Source organism: Staurois parvus, unplaced genomic scaffold (assembly GCF_062004578.1).
Source record: "Staurois parvus isolate SC_StPar_1 unplaced genomic scaffold, SC_StPar_1.0 ptg000159l, whole genome shotgun sequence".
NCBI classification, from domain to species: domain Eukaryota; kingdom Metazoa; phylum Chordata; class Amphibia; order Anura; family Ranidae; genus Staurois; species Staurois parvus.
In genome coordinates, this window is record NW_028317955.1 from 6,877,501 (window position 1) to 6,895,840 (window position 18,340).

Below are 18,340 nucleotides of genomic sequence, written 5' to 3' on the forward strand. Positions count from 1 at the left end.
TGAAGGAAACGGCTCACAAAAAGAGCCAAAAGGAAACCGCTTTCTGTTTTATAGTTTCTGATGTAAAATTTTTTGTGTTGGATTTTTTGCTGCAAAAGCTCTTGCTGTGGATATCACTCACCGCCCGTCTGAGCCGCACAATGCAGAATGTCAATGCACAGTCAAAAATGCACAATGCACCAAAATATAACAGGATACAAGTTTAATGCAATGTACTATATGGCAAATGAGGTTTAATGTTGATAAATGTAAGGTTCTGCACTTGGGGGCTAAGAATATGCATGCATCATACATACTGGGGGGGGAGTACAACTGGGGGGAATCAATGGTGGAGAAGGATCTGGGGGTTCTGGTAGATCACAAGCTTAATAATGGCATGCAATGCCAAGCTGCGGGTTCTAAAGTGAGCAAAATCCTCTCTTGTATTAGGAGAGGTATAGACTCCAGAGAGAGATATCATATTACCCCGGTACAAATCATTAGTAAGACCTCATCTGGAATATACAGTTCCGTTTTGACCACCAATTCACAAAAAGAACATTGGGGAACTGGAGAAAGTACAGAGAAGGGCAACCAAACTGATACGAGGCATGGAGGAGCTCAGCTATGAGGAAAGATTAGAGGAACTGAATTTATTCTCTCTTGAGAAGAGGAGACTAAGGGGGGATATGATCTCCATGTATAATACATAAGGGGGTATATGATCTCCATGTATAATACATAAGGGGGGATATGATCTCCATGTATAATACATAAGGGGGGATATGATCACCATGTATAATACATAAGGGGGGATATGATCTCAATGTATAATACATAAGGGGGATATGATCACCATGTATAATACATAAGGGGGGATATGATCACCATGTATAATACATAAGGGGGGATATGATCTCCATGTATAATACATAAGAGGGGATATGATCACCATGTATAATACATAAGAGGGGATATGATCACCATGTATAATACATAAGAGGGGATATGATCTCCATGTATAATACATAAGGGGGGATATGATCTCCATGTATAATACATAAGGGGGATATGATCTCCATGTATAATACATAAGGGGGGATATGATCACCATGTATAATACATAAGGGGGGATATGATCACCATGTATAATACATAAGGGGGATATGATCACCATGTATAATACATAAGGGGGGATATGATCACCATGTATAATACATAAGGGGGGATATGATCTCCATGTGTAATACATAAGAGGGGATATGATGAACATGTATAATACATAAGGGGGGATATGATCTCCATGTATAAATACATCAGTGGTTCATATAGTGAACTCGGTGTAGAGCTATTCACCCTGAGGTCATCACAGAGGACAAGGGGGCACTCCTTACGGCTGGAGGAAAATAAATTTAATCTCCAAACACGGAAAGGTTTCTTCACAGTAAGAGCTGTGAAAATGTGGAATAGACTTCCTCAAGAGTTGGTTCTGGCCAGCTCAGTGGATTAAAAAAGTCCTGGATTCTTTCTTGGATACACAGAATATAACTGGATACTAACATTTATAGGTAAAGTTGATGCAGGGAATATCCGATTGCCTTTCGGGGGATCAGGAAGGAATTTTTTCCCTGCAGGTGCAAATTGGATCGTGCTTGCTGCGTTTTTTTGCCTTCCTCTGGATCAACTGTGGGTATAGGATTATAACTTTTTTTTTCTATGGTTGAACTGGATGAACTTTTGTCTTTTTTCAGCCAGACTATGTACTGTATGTTCCTGATCACAATTATGTATATTACATTTGAGGATTTGCTGAAAGCCAAAGTACAACTGCACCACAGACTGATATGTCACAGTTGGGTGGACACCACTCGGCTAATTTCCCAATGGCTTCTAATATCTCTCAGAAGCTCAGGTGGACAGATCCCCTTTTAGTAGCTTGTGTTTTGGGCATAATAAAGGTGTCGCTGTCACAATTGCAGTACCCTAATATTTGTCTTTTCTATATCATCAATAAATCCATCGGGGTGCATGACACCCTTACTTGGCTTTGCGATAGCCATACTAGTTGGACAGAACCTGAATTCTTATGGGAATATCTCACCAACAGACATCAAAGGATGCCAGTATCTAGCTGTCCCAGCATGTAGCCATCAACCGCACAGAACTGAAACTTTATCTCTTATAGTCCTGTTCCAACATGGTATGACTTGTCTGATTTTCACTTGAAATGGACTTAAATTACCCTTTTCTCTAAAGCTGGCCATACATGGATCAAAATTCGTCCGGTTCAGCAAGGACCAACCAAATTTCAATCCATCTGTGGTCACTTCAGTTAAACAAAAGCAGATCTACTGATCGACTTCTGTTCAACTGCTCTATCGGTAAAAGCTGCTTGATCAGTGCTGTAAGCAATAGGCTGTAGCACTGATCTGTGTATTCTGAAAGCAGGGGAATTTTTTTCATGCAGCCTGCTGGTTGAAAAAAAAAATGAACCATGTATGGCCAGCTTTAGTGAAAAGCATGCTTCCCACCTTCACTCTCCAGTGCTCTATGCTGGCAGAGCTAAATAACAGCCATGGGCAGCACAGTGGCTAAATGGTTAGCACTTCCGCCTGGCAGTACTAGGGTCGTTGGTTCGAATCCCAACCATGGCACCACCTGCTTGGAGTTTGCATGTTCTCCCTGTGCCTGCGGGGGTTTCCTCCAGGTACTCCAGTTTCCTCCCACACTCCAAAGACATGCTGTTAGGTTAATTGGATCCTGTCTAAATTGGCCCGTGTATGTATGAGTGTGAGTTAGGGACCTTAGATAGTACACTCCTTGAGGGTTAGGGACTGATGTGAATGTACAATATGTATGTAAAGCGCTGTGTAAATTGACGGCGCTATATAAGTACCTGAAATAATTAAATACATACCCCTCATCACATGTGTTCTCACACAGACATGTAATGCAGAGGATGGGAGAGGTCATGTCTAACCAGCTCTGTTACTGAGTACTGATTACTGACAGCACTGGCAAACACCTCTTCTCCAGCACTGTCCCCTAAAGAAGGTCTTGCTGTGTCCCACTGGACTTCCAATCAACCCCGTTACTTGTTACTACTGACTTTGTTCTCTTTCACTCCCTTTTCCCATTCCTCCTTCCTCAGCAATCACCCTTCCTATTTCCCTAGTGATCTCTTCTGTCATACTGTAAATGTACAATGAGCCTTGCATGCATAGCACAGAGTACATTTGCAGTCCTGCTCAGTGCAGTGATGACTTCCATGTGTGCGCACAGAAGCAATGTCATCGTAGCATGGCCATTCAAGCGGACGAACAGCGGCAAACCTGGCAGGAAGACTGGGAGATGATGGGAGCACAGGAGCACTGACAGCACAGTGTTGCAGGGTACTAGTTAACAGGTAAGTCTGCTATAATGTGCTAATATGTGGTGCATACTAACATTATGGCATAAACCTTTCAGGAGCCCATTTAAAAAAAAAATGTATAGCAGAGTCCAAGGGCGGACTGCCCATTTGGAAACTCGGGCACTGCCCGAGGGCCCGGGGTCAGTAGGGGGCCCCATGAGATGCCCCTGGTACCTTTTTCATAGGCTTTTTTGAGTTTGGGCAAGGACACAGGGGCCCCATGATCCCCTATTGCTCGGGGGCCCCATGAGTTGTCAGTCTGCCCCTGGCAGAGTCTAATTCCAATTTAAATGTTACTTCCCTTATATTTGTAGGGTTGCTTTGTATGGTACTAAAAACCACCTAAAACAAATAAAATGCATTTTAAAAACTTAATATTCCATTAACAGATATCATAACAGAGAGAGATATCATATTACCCCGGTACAAATCATTAGTAAGACCTCATCTGGAATATGCAGTTCAGTTTTGGGCACCAATTCACAAAAAGAACATTGGGGAACTGGAGAAAGTACAGAGAAGGGCAACCAAACTGATAAGAGGCATGGAGGAGATCAGCAATGAGGAAAGATTAGAGGAACTGAATTTATTCTCTCTTGAGAAGAAGAGATTAAGGGGGATATGATCAACATGTATAAATACATCAGTGATTTATATAATGAACTCAGTGTAGAGTTATTCACCCTGAGGTCATCAATAGAGGGGCACTCCTTACGTCTGGAGGAAAAGAAATTTAATCTCCAAACACGGAAAGGTTTCTTCACAGTAAGAGCTGTGAAAATGTGTAATAAACTCCCTCAAGAGTTGGTTCTGGCCAGCTCAGTGGATTGCTTCAAAAAAGGCCTGGATTGTTTCTTGGATACACAGAATATAACTAAATACTAACATTTATATGTAAAGTTGATCCAGGGAATATCCGATTGCCTCTCAGGGGATCAGGAAGGAATTTTTTCCCCCTGCAGGATCAAATTATATCACGCTTTGCTGGGTTTTTTGCCTTCCTCTGGATCAACTGTGGATATAGGATTATAACTTTTTTTTTTTCCTAATGGTTGAACTGGATGGATATTTGTCTTTTTTTCAGCCAGACTAACTATGTAATTACGTAACAGAGAAAAGTAACAAAACCAGCTTTTCAGTAGTTTCTTTTAATCCAGAGGTTTACCTGTGGTTCTTTCTTCTGCTACTAGTCCTTAGTCTCATGGCCAGCATCATTCAACACGATTCCTCTGAGCCCAGGGCATCCTGGACCTTCCCTAGCCTGTGACTGGACAGTGAATGGAGAAGCAGCACAGTGTTGAGCTTATCTATCTGTCACCCTGTTTTCTGCTCCTGTCAGCATGCTTCCTTTCAGCACATGAATTTCTTTTTCGCACAGGGACTACAAGGGGATGACACCAGTTTACATGTAGATACTTACACATTCTTTTTTATCTTTCATATCTGCCTGGAGTCTAGGAATAATTCTTTTCATTCTAGCCTACGCTCCCAAAATGACATCTCACTGGCTGCTATGTGGAACATGATCTTCTGCTGTGTGGAGCAGTCTTTAGAATGTTGAAGTGCAAAAACTTTGGAACATTTGTGCTCGCCTCTTGTGTTATCTGTGAACAAACAATGGCTGACCATAAACTTCCAAAAAAAGAGAATGAGGAGGAAAATATTAGATATGCAGCTAGATGTCCCGAGCGCTGTAATTACAGGGGGATAATTGCAAGCTTTATGTGTTTTGTCAGTCAGGCAAAGCTATTATTCTGCTGTAATTACACAGTCCTGGGCTGTCTTACTGCAGGAGAAGACAACAAGAATGTCTGTGGTAAACTGCACTTAAGTGGGATGTGATCACTCCTGTGAGTATGAAAAAGAAACTAAATCCGCTGCACATTTCATGCTCCCTTGGCTGTGTATCAAATTCAAATGTCTTTTATGGACAATAACCTGAGCTACTTTCCATGAGATATCAGCTGGTTGGAAAGTGCACTGATAAAGAATGGCCACTAGTGGTGCTATTGAGCTTGAAAAAGGCATGAGCTCCCCGTTCATCCTCCATGCAGTTGTTACACTTTTAGGCCTTGTTTACACCAGTGTGCAGTGATGTCAGTTTTTCTGCAAGGGAACAATGAAAACAATATTTCTCTATGTGCCCTGTTCACACCACAACAGTAGTATCACGGATTCTTTCTGTGCAGGAATCTGCAATGTGTATGAAACGCATTGAAGTGTGCATGAAAACTAATGTAAACTCTTTTCACTGCAAGTGAAATTTGCTATTATTTCCATCAGTTTTTCTGCACGTATGGTTTAAATGAGGCCTTTAAGCGGAGTTCCGGTCTCCGACACCTCCCCCTAAAAGAATTTAAAGTCAGGAGCTACAAGTACTGTAGCTGCTGACTTTTAATATTAGGGCACTTACCTGTCCATGCATCCGTCAGTGTCCTCACCCCAAGCTGATTCTTTAATCGGTTGTCAGGTGCTGGCCAGCCATCTTTACTAAGGGAAGCCTTGCAGGCTCACCGCTGGTTTCCTACTGTGCATACTTGAAGCACACTGCACTTTCTGAATGGGCCATAGTCCTCTGGGATGTTAGAAGTGTCCCAGTGGGCTGCGGGGGGTTTAGCTTCCAGCTCAGTTTGACGCGGCGAACTGAGGAAGAAGTGGGAGTGGGTGCCTGTCAAAACCAGGTAGCCGCTCCCCCCCAAAAGGTGCCAAATGTGGCAGCAGAGATGGGGAGGAGGCAGAAAAGTTGGTGCTGGCCTGCCATCTTGACTAAGGGAAACCGGTGGTTTCCTACTGTGCATACGTGAAGCACGCTGCGCTTTGTGAATGGGCCGTAGTCCTCTGGGACCTTGGAAGTGTCCCAGAGGACTGCGGGGTGGCTTAACTTCCAGCTCAGTTTGCTGCGGCAAACAGAGCCGGAAGTGGGAGCGGGTGCCTGTCAAAACCAGGTACCTGCTCCCCCCAAAAAGGTGCCAAATGTGGCAGCAGGGAGGGGGAGGAGGCAGAAAAGTGGGTGCTGGCCTGCCATCTTGACTAAGGGAAACCGGTGGCTTCCTACTGTGCATACGTGAAGCACGCTGTGCTTTGTGAATGGGCCGTAGTCCTCTGGGACCTTGGAAGTGTCCCAGAGGGCTGCAGGGGGCTTAACTTCCAGCTCAGTTTGCGTGGCGAACTGAGCCGGAACTGGGAGCGGGTACCAGAGGGGAGGAGGCAGAAAAGTGGGTGCTGACCTACAATCTTGACTAAACGAAACCGATGGTGAAGCCTTGCAGGCTCACCGCTGGTTTCCTACTGTGCATACTTGAAGCACACTGCACTTTCTGAATGGGCCATAGTCCTCTGGGATGTTAGAAGTGTCCCAGTGGGCTGCGGGGGGCTTAGCTTCCAGCTCAGTTTGACGCGGCGAACTGAGCAAGAAGTGGGAGTGGGTGCCTGTCAAAACCAGGTACCTGCTCCCCCCCAAAAGGTGCCAAATGTGGCAGCAGGGAGGGGGAGGAGGCAGAAAAGCGGGTGCTGGCCTGCCATCTTGACTAAGGGAAACCAGTGGTGAAGCATTGTGCTTCTCCGCTGGTTTCCTTCTGTGCATACGTGAAGCACGCTGTGCTTTGTGAATGGGCCGTAGTCCTCTGGGACATTGGAAGTGTCCCAGAGGGCTGCGGGGGGGCTGAACTTCCAGATCAGTTTGGCGCGGTGAACTGAGCCAGCAGTGGGAGCAGGTACCTGTCAAAACCATTTACCTGCTCCCCCCCAAAAGGTGCCAAATGTGGCAGCAGAGAGGGGGAGGAGGCAGAAAAGTGGAGCTTTCTCTTTTGGGTGGAACTCCACTTTAAGGTATATACGGAAGTGACAAAAAGTTTGTTTTTATACATACATCCATGTAAAAATTCTCAGTACATTCAATAAGTTAATGATTGTCACGTAAAAGTTCTTTAGAATCTTAACTTTTAATTTTGGAATGAATGGACTATTCTGAATGAAAAACAGAAATGAACTGCCTGTTTTCACTGCCTCCCTGCCGCCCATGTGAACAAGACATAACAATGAGTCAACCATAGATGCTTGTCATCAGTTGATTGTGAAAGCAGGGAGAGTGGGAGATAAGGGGTCAGGAAGCCATAGGCAGAGGGGGAGGGGATGATTGATGACCACACAGATGTAATGAGCGATTGTCATCTCATGTGTTAGTTCTTACAGGTAAGAAGGAAGAAAGATAGGAAGGAAGTCAAGAGGTATGGACTGGTGTTTGTAGCTATAGTGCTTAGTTCTATAAACCCTTTAGGTCACGGGTATCTAAACTTTTTAAGAAAAGTGCCAGTTTACTGCATCAGTGTCCCATCATTGGTTTTAATTTGAGGAACAGTGCCCCATTGTTGGTATCAATGGGAGAAATGGTGCCCCATTGATGGTGTAATTAGGGGGAATGGTGCTCTGTCATTGGTGGAATAGTGCCCCAAGGGGCAGATAAAGGTAAGCAAAAGGCCACATCTGGCCCCCGGGCCGCAGTTTGGAGACCACTGCTTTAGGCAGTTACTACAATCCCTGGTATTGTCCAACTAAAGGGCAACACTTTTTTTTAAGCACAACTAATTCAGCTCTGGAAAACCTAAATTTATTTTTTAAATACAAGCAGAGTAAGTACGAATTTGACTTGGTATTGGCCTCCATGTATAGCAGGGCTGAAGTGTGAGAGAAGCAATCAATTCATGTGCTGACAACGAGCATGCTGACAGGAGGAGAAAGCAGAGTGACAAAGAGAAGAGCTCATCACTGTGATGCTTCTTCATTCACTGTCTGGTCACAGGCCATGGAGGGACATCTGGTGGTAAGAAAAAAGCTCTGCGGGGAATTCTCTGGATTGAAGGTTGATATTATAGCAAAAGCTTTTGGTTTTGTTATTTTATCGTTCAATTTCTTGTTATCTTGTTATTTTGCCTTGAGTTTTGCTTTACACTTTGGTTTAATAGTGTCAGGTTTTATAGCTCTCTGGGATTCCACTGATGGAAGATTGTTATGATGCACCCTGCCTCAAACATCACAGATTCTTTGATTAGTAGAACAGCAGAAATATAAGCACCATGATTGTTGTTTTAAGGATCTGTAATTTTTCTTCCTTCCAGAAGAGTAAAGCCGACCATAGATGGATTTTCTTTCAAGGACTGCCAGTAGCTATAGCCGCTAGCAATGATCATTGTGTTCTGCCAGCAGGGAAATCTCCCCTCCGGCTCAACACAATAGTGCTGCAGGAGGGATTCTCCCAGAATTGAGCAACTTTCTTTTGGCTGCAGGAAAGAAAAATCTATAGTGTAAGGCCTGCTTAAAGCTGATCACATATGTTATAGACTGAGTGTACAATCCTCATTTAGTTTTACCATCTTAGAGCAAGCACTTACCTGACTGGTTGTAAATTGAATGGATTGTGTAGGTAGGCCCTCACACTACACAGCTCCTAATAAATCCAAAGTAGATTGTACAATTGCATTGTATCGTTTGTTGTCTGTTTATAGCGAATGAAGATTGGTCAGCAACTAGCAGTAGTTACAGAACCTAGAACAGATCCATGGTCATAATCCTTGAGTAACGCATTTCAAGAGGCTAAAATACTGTTGCAACCGTGACAGCTGCTCGCATTAACCTTTTGCCGACCGCGTAACGTCTATGTGTGGCATCAAGGGAGGTGGGCCTTACTGTCCATGTGCCGCATGTATGCATCCATAGTGGCTGAGGTTTCTGTGGTGAGAGCACGCTCACTGTGCATTCCTAGCACAGTGGCTGAGCTGTCAATAACAGCTCCCAATCTCTAGATATAATTGGGAGCAGGGGCGGACTGACAACTCATGGGGCCCCCGGGCAATAGGAGATCATGGGGCCCCTGTGTCCTTGCCCAAACTCAAAAAAGCCTATGAAAAAGGTACCAGGGGCATCTCATGGGGCCCCGTACTGACCCCAGGCCCTCGGGCAGTGCCCGAGTTTCCAAATGGTCAGTCTGCCCCTGATTGGGAGCTAGTGGGACAGGCAGATCATGTGACCACTGTGATCAGACCACTCTTCCTTAAGACCCAGTTAAAGGCCCATGGCGGGTGGGTGGGGAAGATTAATGAAAACTAGAAACAGTATATGACCAGAAGACTCAAATCATGTTTCCAGGAGCAGGATGTCAAACCATGTCTCCAGAAGCAGGCTGTCAAACCATGCCTCCAGGAGCAGGCTGTCAAACCATGCCTCCAGAAGCAGGCTGTCAAACCATGCCTCCAGGAGCAGGCTGTCAAACCATGCCTCCAGAAGCAGGCTGTCAAACCATGCCTCCAGAAGCAGGCTGTCAAACCATGCCTCCAGGAGCAGGCTGTCAAACCATGCCTCCAGGAGCAGGCTGTCAAACCATGCCTCCAGAAGCAGGCTGTCAGACCATGCCTCCAGAAGCAGGCTGTCAGACCATGCCTCCAGGAGCAGGCTGTCAAACCATGCCTCCAGGAGCAGGCTGTCAAACCATGCCTCCAGAACCAGGCTGGCAAACCATGCCTCCAGGAGCAGGCTGGCAAACCATGCCTCCAGGAGCAGGCTGTCAAACCATGCCTCCAGGAGCAGGCTGTCAAACCATGCCTCCAGGAGCAGGCTGTCAAACCATGCCTCCAGGAGCAGGCTGTCAAACCATGCCTCCAGGAGCAGGCTGTCAAACCATGCCTCCAGGAGCAGGCTGTCAAACCATGCCTCCAGGTGCAGGCTGTCAAACCATGCCTCCAGGGGCAGGCTGTCAAACCATGCCTCCAGGGGCAGGCTGTCAAACCATGCCTCCAGGGGCAGGCTGTCAAACCATGCCACCAGGGGCAGGCTGTCAAACCATGCCTCCAGAAGAAGGCTGTCAAACCATGCCTCCAGGAGCAGGCTGTCAAACCATGCCTCCAGGAGCAGGCTGTCAAACCATGCCTCCAGGAGCAGGCTGTCAAACCATGCCTCCAGGAGCAGGCTGTCAAACCATGCCTCCAGGAGCAGGCTGTCAAACCATGCCTCCAGGAGCAGGCTGTCAGACTATGCCTCCAGGAGCAGGCTGTCAGACCATGCCTCTAGGAGCAGGCTGTCAGACCATGCCTCCAGGAGCAGGCTGTCAGACCATGCCTCTAGGAGCAGGCTGTCAAACCATGCCTCCAGGAGCAGGCTGCCAAACCATGCCTCCAGGAGCAGGCTGCCAAACCATGCCTCCAGGAGCAGGCTGCCAAACCATGCCTCCAGGAGCAGGCTGCCAAACCATGCCTCCAGGAGCAGGCTGCCAAACCATGCCTCCAGGAGCAGGCTGTCAAACCATGCCTTCAGAACCAGGCTGTCAAACCACTGTAGTAGTTGTAGTCTTTCTACTACCAACATAAGGGATATTTTTTCCAATGGCCCATAAGGAATTGGTTTTAGTTGGAGTTTCCTGATGTCTGGAAATTATTTTAAGGTTTCCTCGGGAGTGAAAAGGTTGAGAAAGGTTGATGCATACTTACCCACCTGATTATTGTGAATGCTTGTTGTTGTTCACTTCTTGTCTACTTGTTTCTTATTTCATTCTGCTTATATTCTGTTATTTGTGAGTCTGTACACCTCCTGTATTTCCACAATGTTGGTCTATTATTCTATTGTACTTGTGTGGGGGCCTCTTGGTTATTCTAATGAGACCCCACTGAGGTATATAGCTCAGTGTGCTCCTGAAATAGTGCCCTTTGGTCTTTCTTTATGTCATGCTTTGGAGCTTTTATGATGACACACTGAGGTTATGAGGTTATCGGACCACTGTATGTTTCTTTGAAAATTTACAATAAAAAGAGATTATACAAAAAAAAAAGAAAAGGTTGACAAAGACTGCTCTAGACCAACAGACATGTTTAAAATATAAAATAAAACAATAAAAACATGGTGTGAACAAGGCACTTACATTTGGCTGCGTCTTCTTGGAAGACAGTAGACAGTATACCAATAATACCCAAGAAGTCCAAATACAACCAGAAGTGTTCCAGCGGAAATTAGGCCAGTGAGGAGTCCAACCACATCTATCTTTACCCCTGTTCCAGGGAGAAGAGAATGGATATATCATATTTTGAATTCTTTAAACATACAAGTTAAAACTGAACTCCAGAGAAAATCATCTTTTTTAGTGCCCCCCTCCACAGTGCAAGGGTTAAATACTCATTTACATCTAGAAGATTTGGTAAAATACATTTACTTAATTGATCCTCTGCTCTCTTCTAGACTAGTTCCAGGAGCCTCTTCTACCCTGTGCTCTTGGATACCCCTGATGTCATCAAGACCGATGCAAGGCCTATAGCCCTGCATTGAATGTGAGGATGTCGAGGAACCGTCCACTGCTGGAGTGCCATTTGCCGGAGAGTAGAAGATCAGGTAAGTAAAACTGCTTTTTCCATCATCTAAACCTAAATGAGCATGTAACCCTTGCAGTGCGGGGGGAGCCCCACTGCAAGGCAGATTTTTACTTGTGCTGGATTTCAGCTTTAATGGTAATAACTCTATTAAAATTGTACTCCAGGCAGAAATAAAAGATGCAATTTAATGCAGCTCTGTAACCATTCATGAAAGTAGAACAAAAGGCAAGACTTTTTTTTTGCATTTTGGATACAGTAAGGGAGGGCTGTAACCCCCATAATGTTTATTTTTTCCCTCTGTGTCCCATTAGGGAGATTTCCTTTCACTTCCCGTCCCAAAGACGAAACAGGAAGTAAGAAAAAATCCCTCTAAAGTGAAGGAATCTCTGGTTGTCACCTGGTCTAGTGTCCTAATTGGAAGATATCCCCACCATTCCTGTTTATTTTACTTTCACTTTTGGTGATAATGGAAAACAGGACTAATAGAGAGGGTGGATCTCTCTAATGGGGGCAAAGGCAGCATTAAAACCCTGACAGGTGTTCTAATCCCTCTCCACTCTATCCAGAACTAGAAAAAGGTTTTGTGTTTAATTATGTTCTAAATGTACTTTTTAGATGCAAAGAGTAGAGGTTCCTGATTTTGACTTGCTGTCAGCCATCAGGGCTTTAAATGACCATACAGCAGAGCTTAGACTGTGAGAGGGAGAAGCAGGCGCCAAGGAGGAGGAGTCAATTAGTTTTACTGCAGTGCTTATATGCTAACAAGAAGTATGCCTATGTGAGGAGAGAGCAGAGTATGAGAAATGAGCTCATCAATCTGCGGCTTCTTTTTTTATTGTCCCGTCACAGGGGAAGGTAAAAAAATCTGTGCATGTTACTAAACTGTAGCAGATAAAAACCAAGTCTTCTGGCCTGCTAGACAGGCCTGTGCTCTGTAGTATATCTGTGTAGATCTCAGAACCGGATGGAAATAAATACAAATAATTTTGGCAGGTAAAGTAGTTCCATTCTGTGTAATTCATCTGTGTATTTGGTTGGCTGCCCTGAGTTCAGCTTTGACATTTGAACATACCTAGGCTGGCCATACAGTATGCAATTTTATTTCCTTCAATCAAGTGTTGAAGGAAAGAAAATTGCTCGATTCCCCCATCAGCACAATCAGTGTTGATGGGGGAATCCCTCCCAAAGCGCTGTCCTGCTGGCAGGGAGCCTTCACCACTGGCAGAATACAATGATCACTGCTGGCAGCTATAGTTGTCGGCAGTAATCGTATGAAAGAAATGATGATCAACTTCAGTACAATCAGCCTGCCCATAGATGGATCGAAATTTCACCGGTTCCTGCTAATCCGGCCGAGTTTCAATCTGTCTATGGCCGGCTTTATTCTTCTGTAACTTTTTATAGGATTAAATATAGAAATGTGCAGATTTGCCACAAGATGGAGCTCCGTATTTGACTCACTCTGCTTAAAGCCCAACTCCGGGTAAAAAAAAGTTTCCTCTTACAGTGGGCCTGTGACCGCACTGCAAGATTAAGGAGCTCCAGTCTCCAGTGTAAAAATTAAAAATCAGCTACATAAGCTGTAGCTGTTGACTTTTAATAAACAGCCACTCACCTGTCCCACGATCCAGCACTGTGCTCACCCACGCCATTTTCACCTCCCATGGTCTGTCCCTGGTGCCGGCATCTTAACTGTAGAGACCCGGCTGTGACAGCTTGCGGCTCCACAGCTGGGAGCCCACTGCCCATGAGCAAGCCAGGCTGTGAATGGTCCCAGAAAACTACGGGGGGGGGGGGGGGGAGAAGAAATTCCACTTTCGGTCACCTAGGTGCTCCGAGCAGAAGTGGAAGTGGGTACCTGTCAAAATCAGTATCCGCTCCCCCTCTCCCCAAAACTGTATCTGGCTGGCAGTGGCATGGTGACAGTTGCAGTGAGTGGAAGATGATGGATCCACACTCTGACAGATCCCAGGCTGGAATTCCCTAGACAATGAGGAGAGATAAAACGCCTGAGAACACCTGAATTGAGCGATCCCACACAGTACCAGATCCGACACAACACACCACCACCAACACAGACACAGATCAGCAGGCACTAGAAGAGCAGGCTGTGGGATCGTGATGATGTCATCATACATTGCACATGTGATGGATTTCCGGCCAACCGGGCGGGTCACACTCACATAGACATGAGACATCAGAGTCAGACATTACCTTCCTCTGCAGGCACAGCTCTGCCTCTGCTAATGAATGGGAAGAGAAGGGCTGGAACCCCACAGTGATCAGCAGCCACCAGCCAGCTTGCAGTAAGGGACTGGGTCTGAGAGGAATACTGGAAGGAGCAGCAGCTCAGCTGCTATACTGGCCCCAGACACCCGGCATATTCTTCTGTCCTTTCTTCCTCCCCTCTGCTGCCCCTCCCCTCAGATGAAGGATCATTCATGATGTGGTGGCATCCCACACAAAGAAAGTGCCAGCCTGCGCTGCAACCAGGCACCCCTAGGCCGCATTGCACACTAGGCGACTGCCTAGTTTGCCTAGTGGAAGCACTGGCCCTGGCTGCTTATCATATATCAAAGGGCTGCATGCGGCTCATGGAGCACAAGTTGGGCACCAGGGGTCTACACAGACCCTTACTGATTTATTTGTTTTTCCTGAAGTCAGGGCCATCTTTGACATGCGGCAAAAGGGGCTGCCCTGGGCCCAGTCATTTTTGTGGAGCTCAAAGCAGCTGCCCCTTGAGCCAGCACACATAAGTGCAAGTACATTTGGCAGTTTTGACCCTTGCCAGTACCTTTGTATCTAGCAGAGGTGAAGTTTCTCCACAGTGTCCACTCTACTGGCCGTGCCCCCTCTTGGTCTGGCCCCACCCTTCCCCCCCCTTAGCTCAGTGTGACCGCACTGAGTCTGCCCCCCTCCCCGGGTCTTATGTGTGCGGCTGCCGGGAGACTCTGCTCAGCCAGGTGAGTGGTGTGTGTGTCCCTCGATCTGGGGCAGACTGACCATTCACCAATACCCAATTTACTTTTAGACTCCATGTACATGGGACACTTCTGAACGATGGAAACTGACTGCTGGAAAACGTAGGTTAAAAAAACGTCTGTTTAGCCGCGTTTGCATACCGCGTTTATGAGCATTTGCGTTTAGAAGTGTTTTTAAGATAACCTCAGGAGAACTTCCAAAATACCCAGAATGCACTGAAAAACAGTAAAAAATTAACTATTTCAGACATTTTGAGAGAAATAGAGAGAGCAGAAGCAGAGAGAGCAGTATTTGTGGTGTTTGAATGTGTTCTAGCTCATTTCTGTGCAGAAATTATTGCAGCAGTGTCTAACATATTTTTTTTCATGCAAAACCTCAAAGTATGGTGTACCAGGTCCATTTAAGTATGGGGAAAACACTTTGCATGCATTTTTCATGATGAAAAAAAGGCTCTGGACAGCATCTGGAAATAGAAGAGTTAAAAAACATTTTCAAACGCAAACGCCTATAAACGCGGTTAGCTGCATTTACAAGAGTTTTGTGTTTGAAACGCTGATAAAATCTACTGCTGAACGTAAGTTTTCTGTGTTCAAAAAAACGACTGTAAACTCAACTGCCTGTAAATGACTGTAAACAAAGATGTGTACATGGACACATAGGAAAACATTAGGGAGAGTTCAGGGGCTGCTGAAAAAAAATGCTGAACAGCTCCTAAAAGTGAGTTTATCAGCTGCAGTGTACATGGAGCCTTAATATAAATTTTTTCCACAAATAAATATATTTTTCTTGGCAATTTGCACAGTTCAATGATATTAATATCAACTCTTACCTTGAGTGAATGGATCTTTGGAGTACTCCTTCCAGAACTTCATCTTTAAAAAACAAAAAATAAATGAATAACATATAATACGACATTTCAGGCAGCAGCACAATCAAAGGATCTATTTAATTCCATGGCAAAAAACTGATTTAAAGGGTCTATTTAGAAAGCAGTAAATGCAACTTTCACTAAACTTTCTCTGGTGGAGAATCAGGGCTCATTCACACGGGTGTACTGATCTGTAAGCTTGTGCACAGAGGCCATCGGGTGTTCTGTACAGACCAGGGTGGATAAAAATCAATGATTTTTTTAAAAAAAATCAAAACAATCGGATTTTTTTGATTTAAATCGGATTTTTTTCATTTAAATCAGATTTTTTTTAAAATAAAATGCTTTTTGAGGAAAATATATTACCATCCGAAGGTTATTCCATCATGAAATAAAGATTCGTTTTTTAATTATGTAGAATAGGGCTGTATATGTTTAATTTTTTTGGTAAATAAATTCCATGAATCCATTCACAATGTCATGCTCTTCCAGAGGTTTTTGTAAGATTATTGGGCAGTTTCTCTGCCTACAAGATATTATCACAGATGCTCGGTTTACTTTTGCAGTTCTCAAAACTGAATTTGACTCAGCGGAGATCACATGCCTCTTCTTCACAGCAAAAATGTTATAACATGAACAGAGTTAAGAAAAAGACCTTAATCCTAACTTCTACAAACCTATGAATACAGAATCAACCCCTTCAGTGCTAAGCTTCAAAAAGTTCAGTGAATAGAACAGAAACAATATTTTTCTGATTGTTTGGAGTGGAATAGATCTGCACAAGAAGAAAGTGAAACTAAGTGTGAGGAGGAAGGGGCTGACAGTCTAAGTTTCTAAAAATATATATATTTTGTTTAGCCAAATTAGTTAACAAACATGGATGTTTGTTTAAGCAAATACCATATGCTGGAATGTTATTGTTTCAGTTGAATAAATCTATTTAAATTGTTATTAAGGGAATGATTATTTTTCTCCTTCCTAAGTACAACAGAAAAGTTGTCCAAATATGAATGATTAACCTATTAAACTGGGGATAAAAAAAACTAATATGAAAAGTTGTTATTCTAAAAATCTTCATCTACTTGCATATTAAAGTTATACTAGCAAGAATTAGTCTATGTAGAAAACTAGGATTTAAATCAAGCCTTACTGACTAGTGATTTAAATCGTGATTTAAATCAGTTTGATTTAAATCAAATCCACCCTGGTACAGACCCACACAGGTAGCCTGTTTAAATCATTGACAGGTTGCCAACAGCACGGATCTGCACATGCATCCTGGCATGTTCATACACTTAGGTCACTTAGGTCTGATGCACAAATCAGAGCGCAGTCTGTTTTTTCTTTTTCTTCCTCTTGGGAAGTTTTGGAGAATTTACATATTGTTCCAATAAGGTTGTGAAGCATTGGTTTAATGGAAAGCTGGCATCAAAATGCTGTCATGATGTTCATATACTATTACAGTGTTAATTCTCTCCATCAAAAACACTGGCACGCCATCTAGAGGACATTATCCTTAGATTCTGCGAGTCAGGGATTCTGTTTAAGGCTAGGTTCACACCTATACAGGTCGTGTTTGAGCTGTTTCTGCATTGCCATGTGTTTTTGATGCGTTTTTTAAAGTGCAAAACGCAGCAAAAACGCAATACATGCTTTTCTGCAATGTTTCCTTTATTCACCAAAAATGATCCATAAACATCCACTACTTAATGGCCCTGTAGTCTATTTTTCATGAAATTGTCTCTAAGGCTAGGTTTGCACCTATGCAGTTTGCGCTTGATTCGTTTCTGCAGTGCATTTTTGCACATGCGTTTTTGATGCATTTTGCAGGCTTTTTTCTTGTTGCTAGGCAGATGCAAAATGCATCAAAAATGCACTACATGCTTTTCTGCAGCCTTTCCTTTGAAGTCTATAGAACCAAAAACACAACTTGTTGAATTCAAAAAAGTCCCTGACCCTTTCCAAAAAATGCACTGGGTGAAAACGCACAGGTGTAAACAAGACCCATAGGAAATCATGTTAAATGGACTGTACTGCGTTTCTGCAAAACGCTGCAGAAACCGCTTAGCTGTGAACCCAGGATAAATAACACTAATTCTTGATGCTCTGCAGGGGAAATGTGATACATGAATATTGATTTGATATAATCTCTATATATTCTGTAAACATTTACCATCTGAGAGTACTTTTTACCATAACACTTTGGCATTTCTGCATAGAGGCTAATTTAGGCAGTATGCACATTAGTAGCCAGATTATCCGAAAACACATTTGTACGAAAGCAAACCCCCAAAACAGACCCCCCCCCCCCGCCCCCATCCCAGTGTACAACAATAGCCACCTTCCAATGCCCATGTTTATCTCTCCAATTTCTACACTGTACAGGGGCGGACACGCAGTTAAAGTAGTTGTAAAGGCTCAAGGGTTTTTTTTACCTTCATGCCTTGGTTCCCGCTGCTGTCAGTCACAGCTAGTGAGCCAATGAAGAGAGAGAGGGGGTGGGGCCAAGCTACAAGCTGTGTGTGAATGGATACAGAGAGCAGCAGCTCCAGAGCAAGCCTGCTTGAGTGCCCCCATAGCAAGCTGCTTGCTCTGGGGGCACTTGGCAGGAGCGAGGGAACAGGAGCGCCAGCAAAAGCACTGCACAGAGCAGGCAAGTATGATGTGTTTGTAATTTTATTTTTATTTGCCTTTAATATCACTTTAAGTAACTTTAATGCAGAAGGGACAAAGCATGTCTCATCTGCAATG

At 44.3% G+C, this 18,340-nt stretch overlaps 1 protein-coding gene across 1 annotated transcript in view; it reads right to left on the reverse strand.

The window, feature by feature from the left end:
• Positions 1–18,340, reverse strand: part of PRRG4 (proline rich and Gla domain 4) — a 47,144-nt gene that overhangs the window by 3,110 nt on the left and 25,694 nt on the right. Inside the window, exons 4-5 of the mRNA XM_089675886.1 lie at positions 15,551–15,593; positions 11,295–11,421 (exon numbers count right to left, since the gene is read on the reverse strand). Of these exons, the coding sequence (XP_089532012.1) occupies positions 11,295–11,421; positions 15,551–15,593 (170 nt within the window). The remainder of the gene's footprint in view (positions 1–11,294; positions 11,422–15,550; positions 15,594–18,340) is intronic.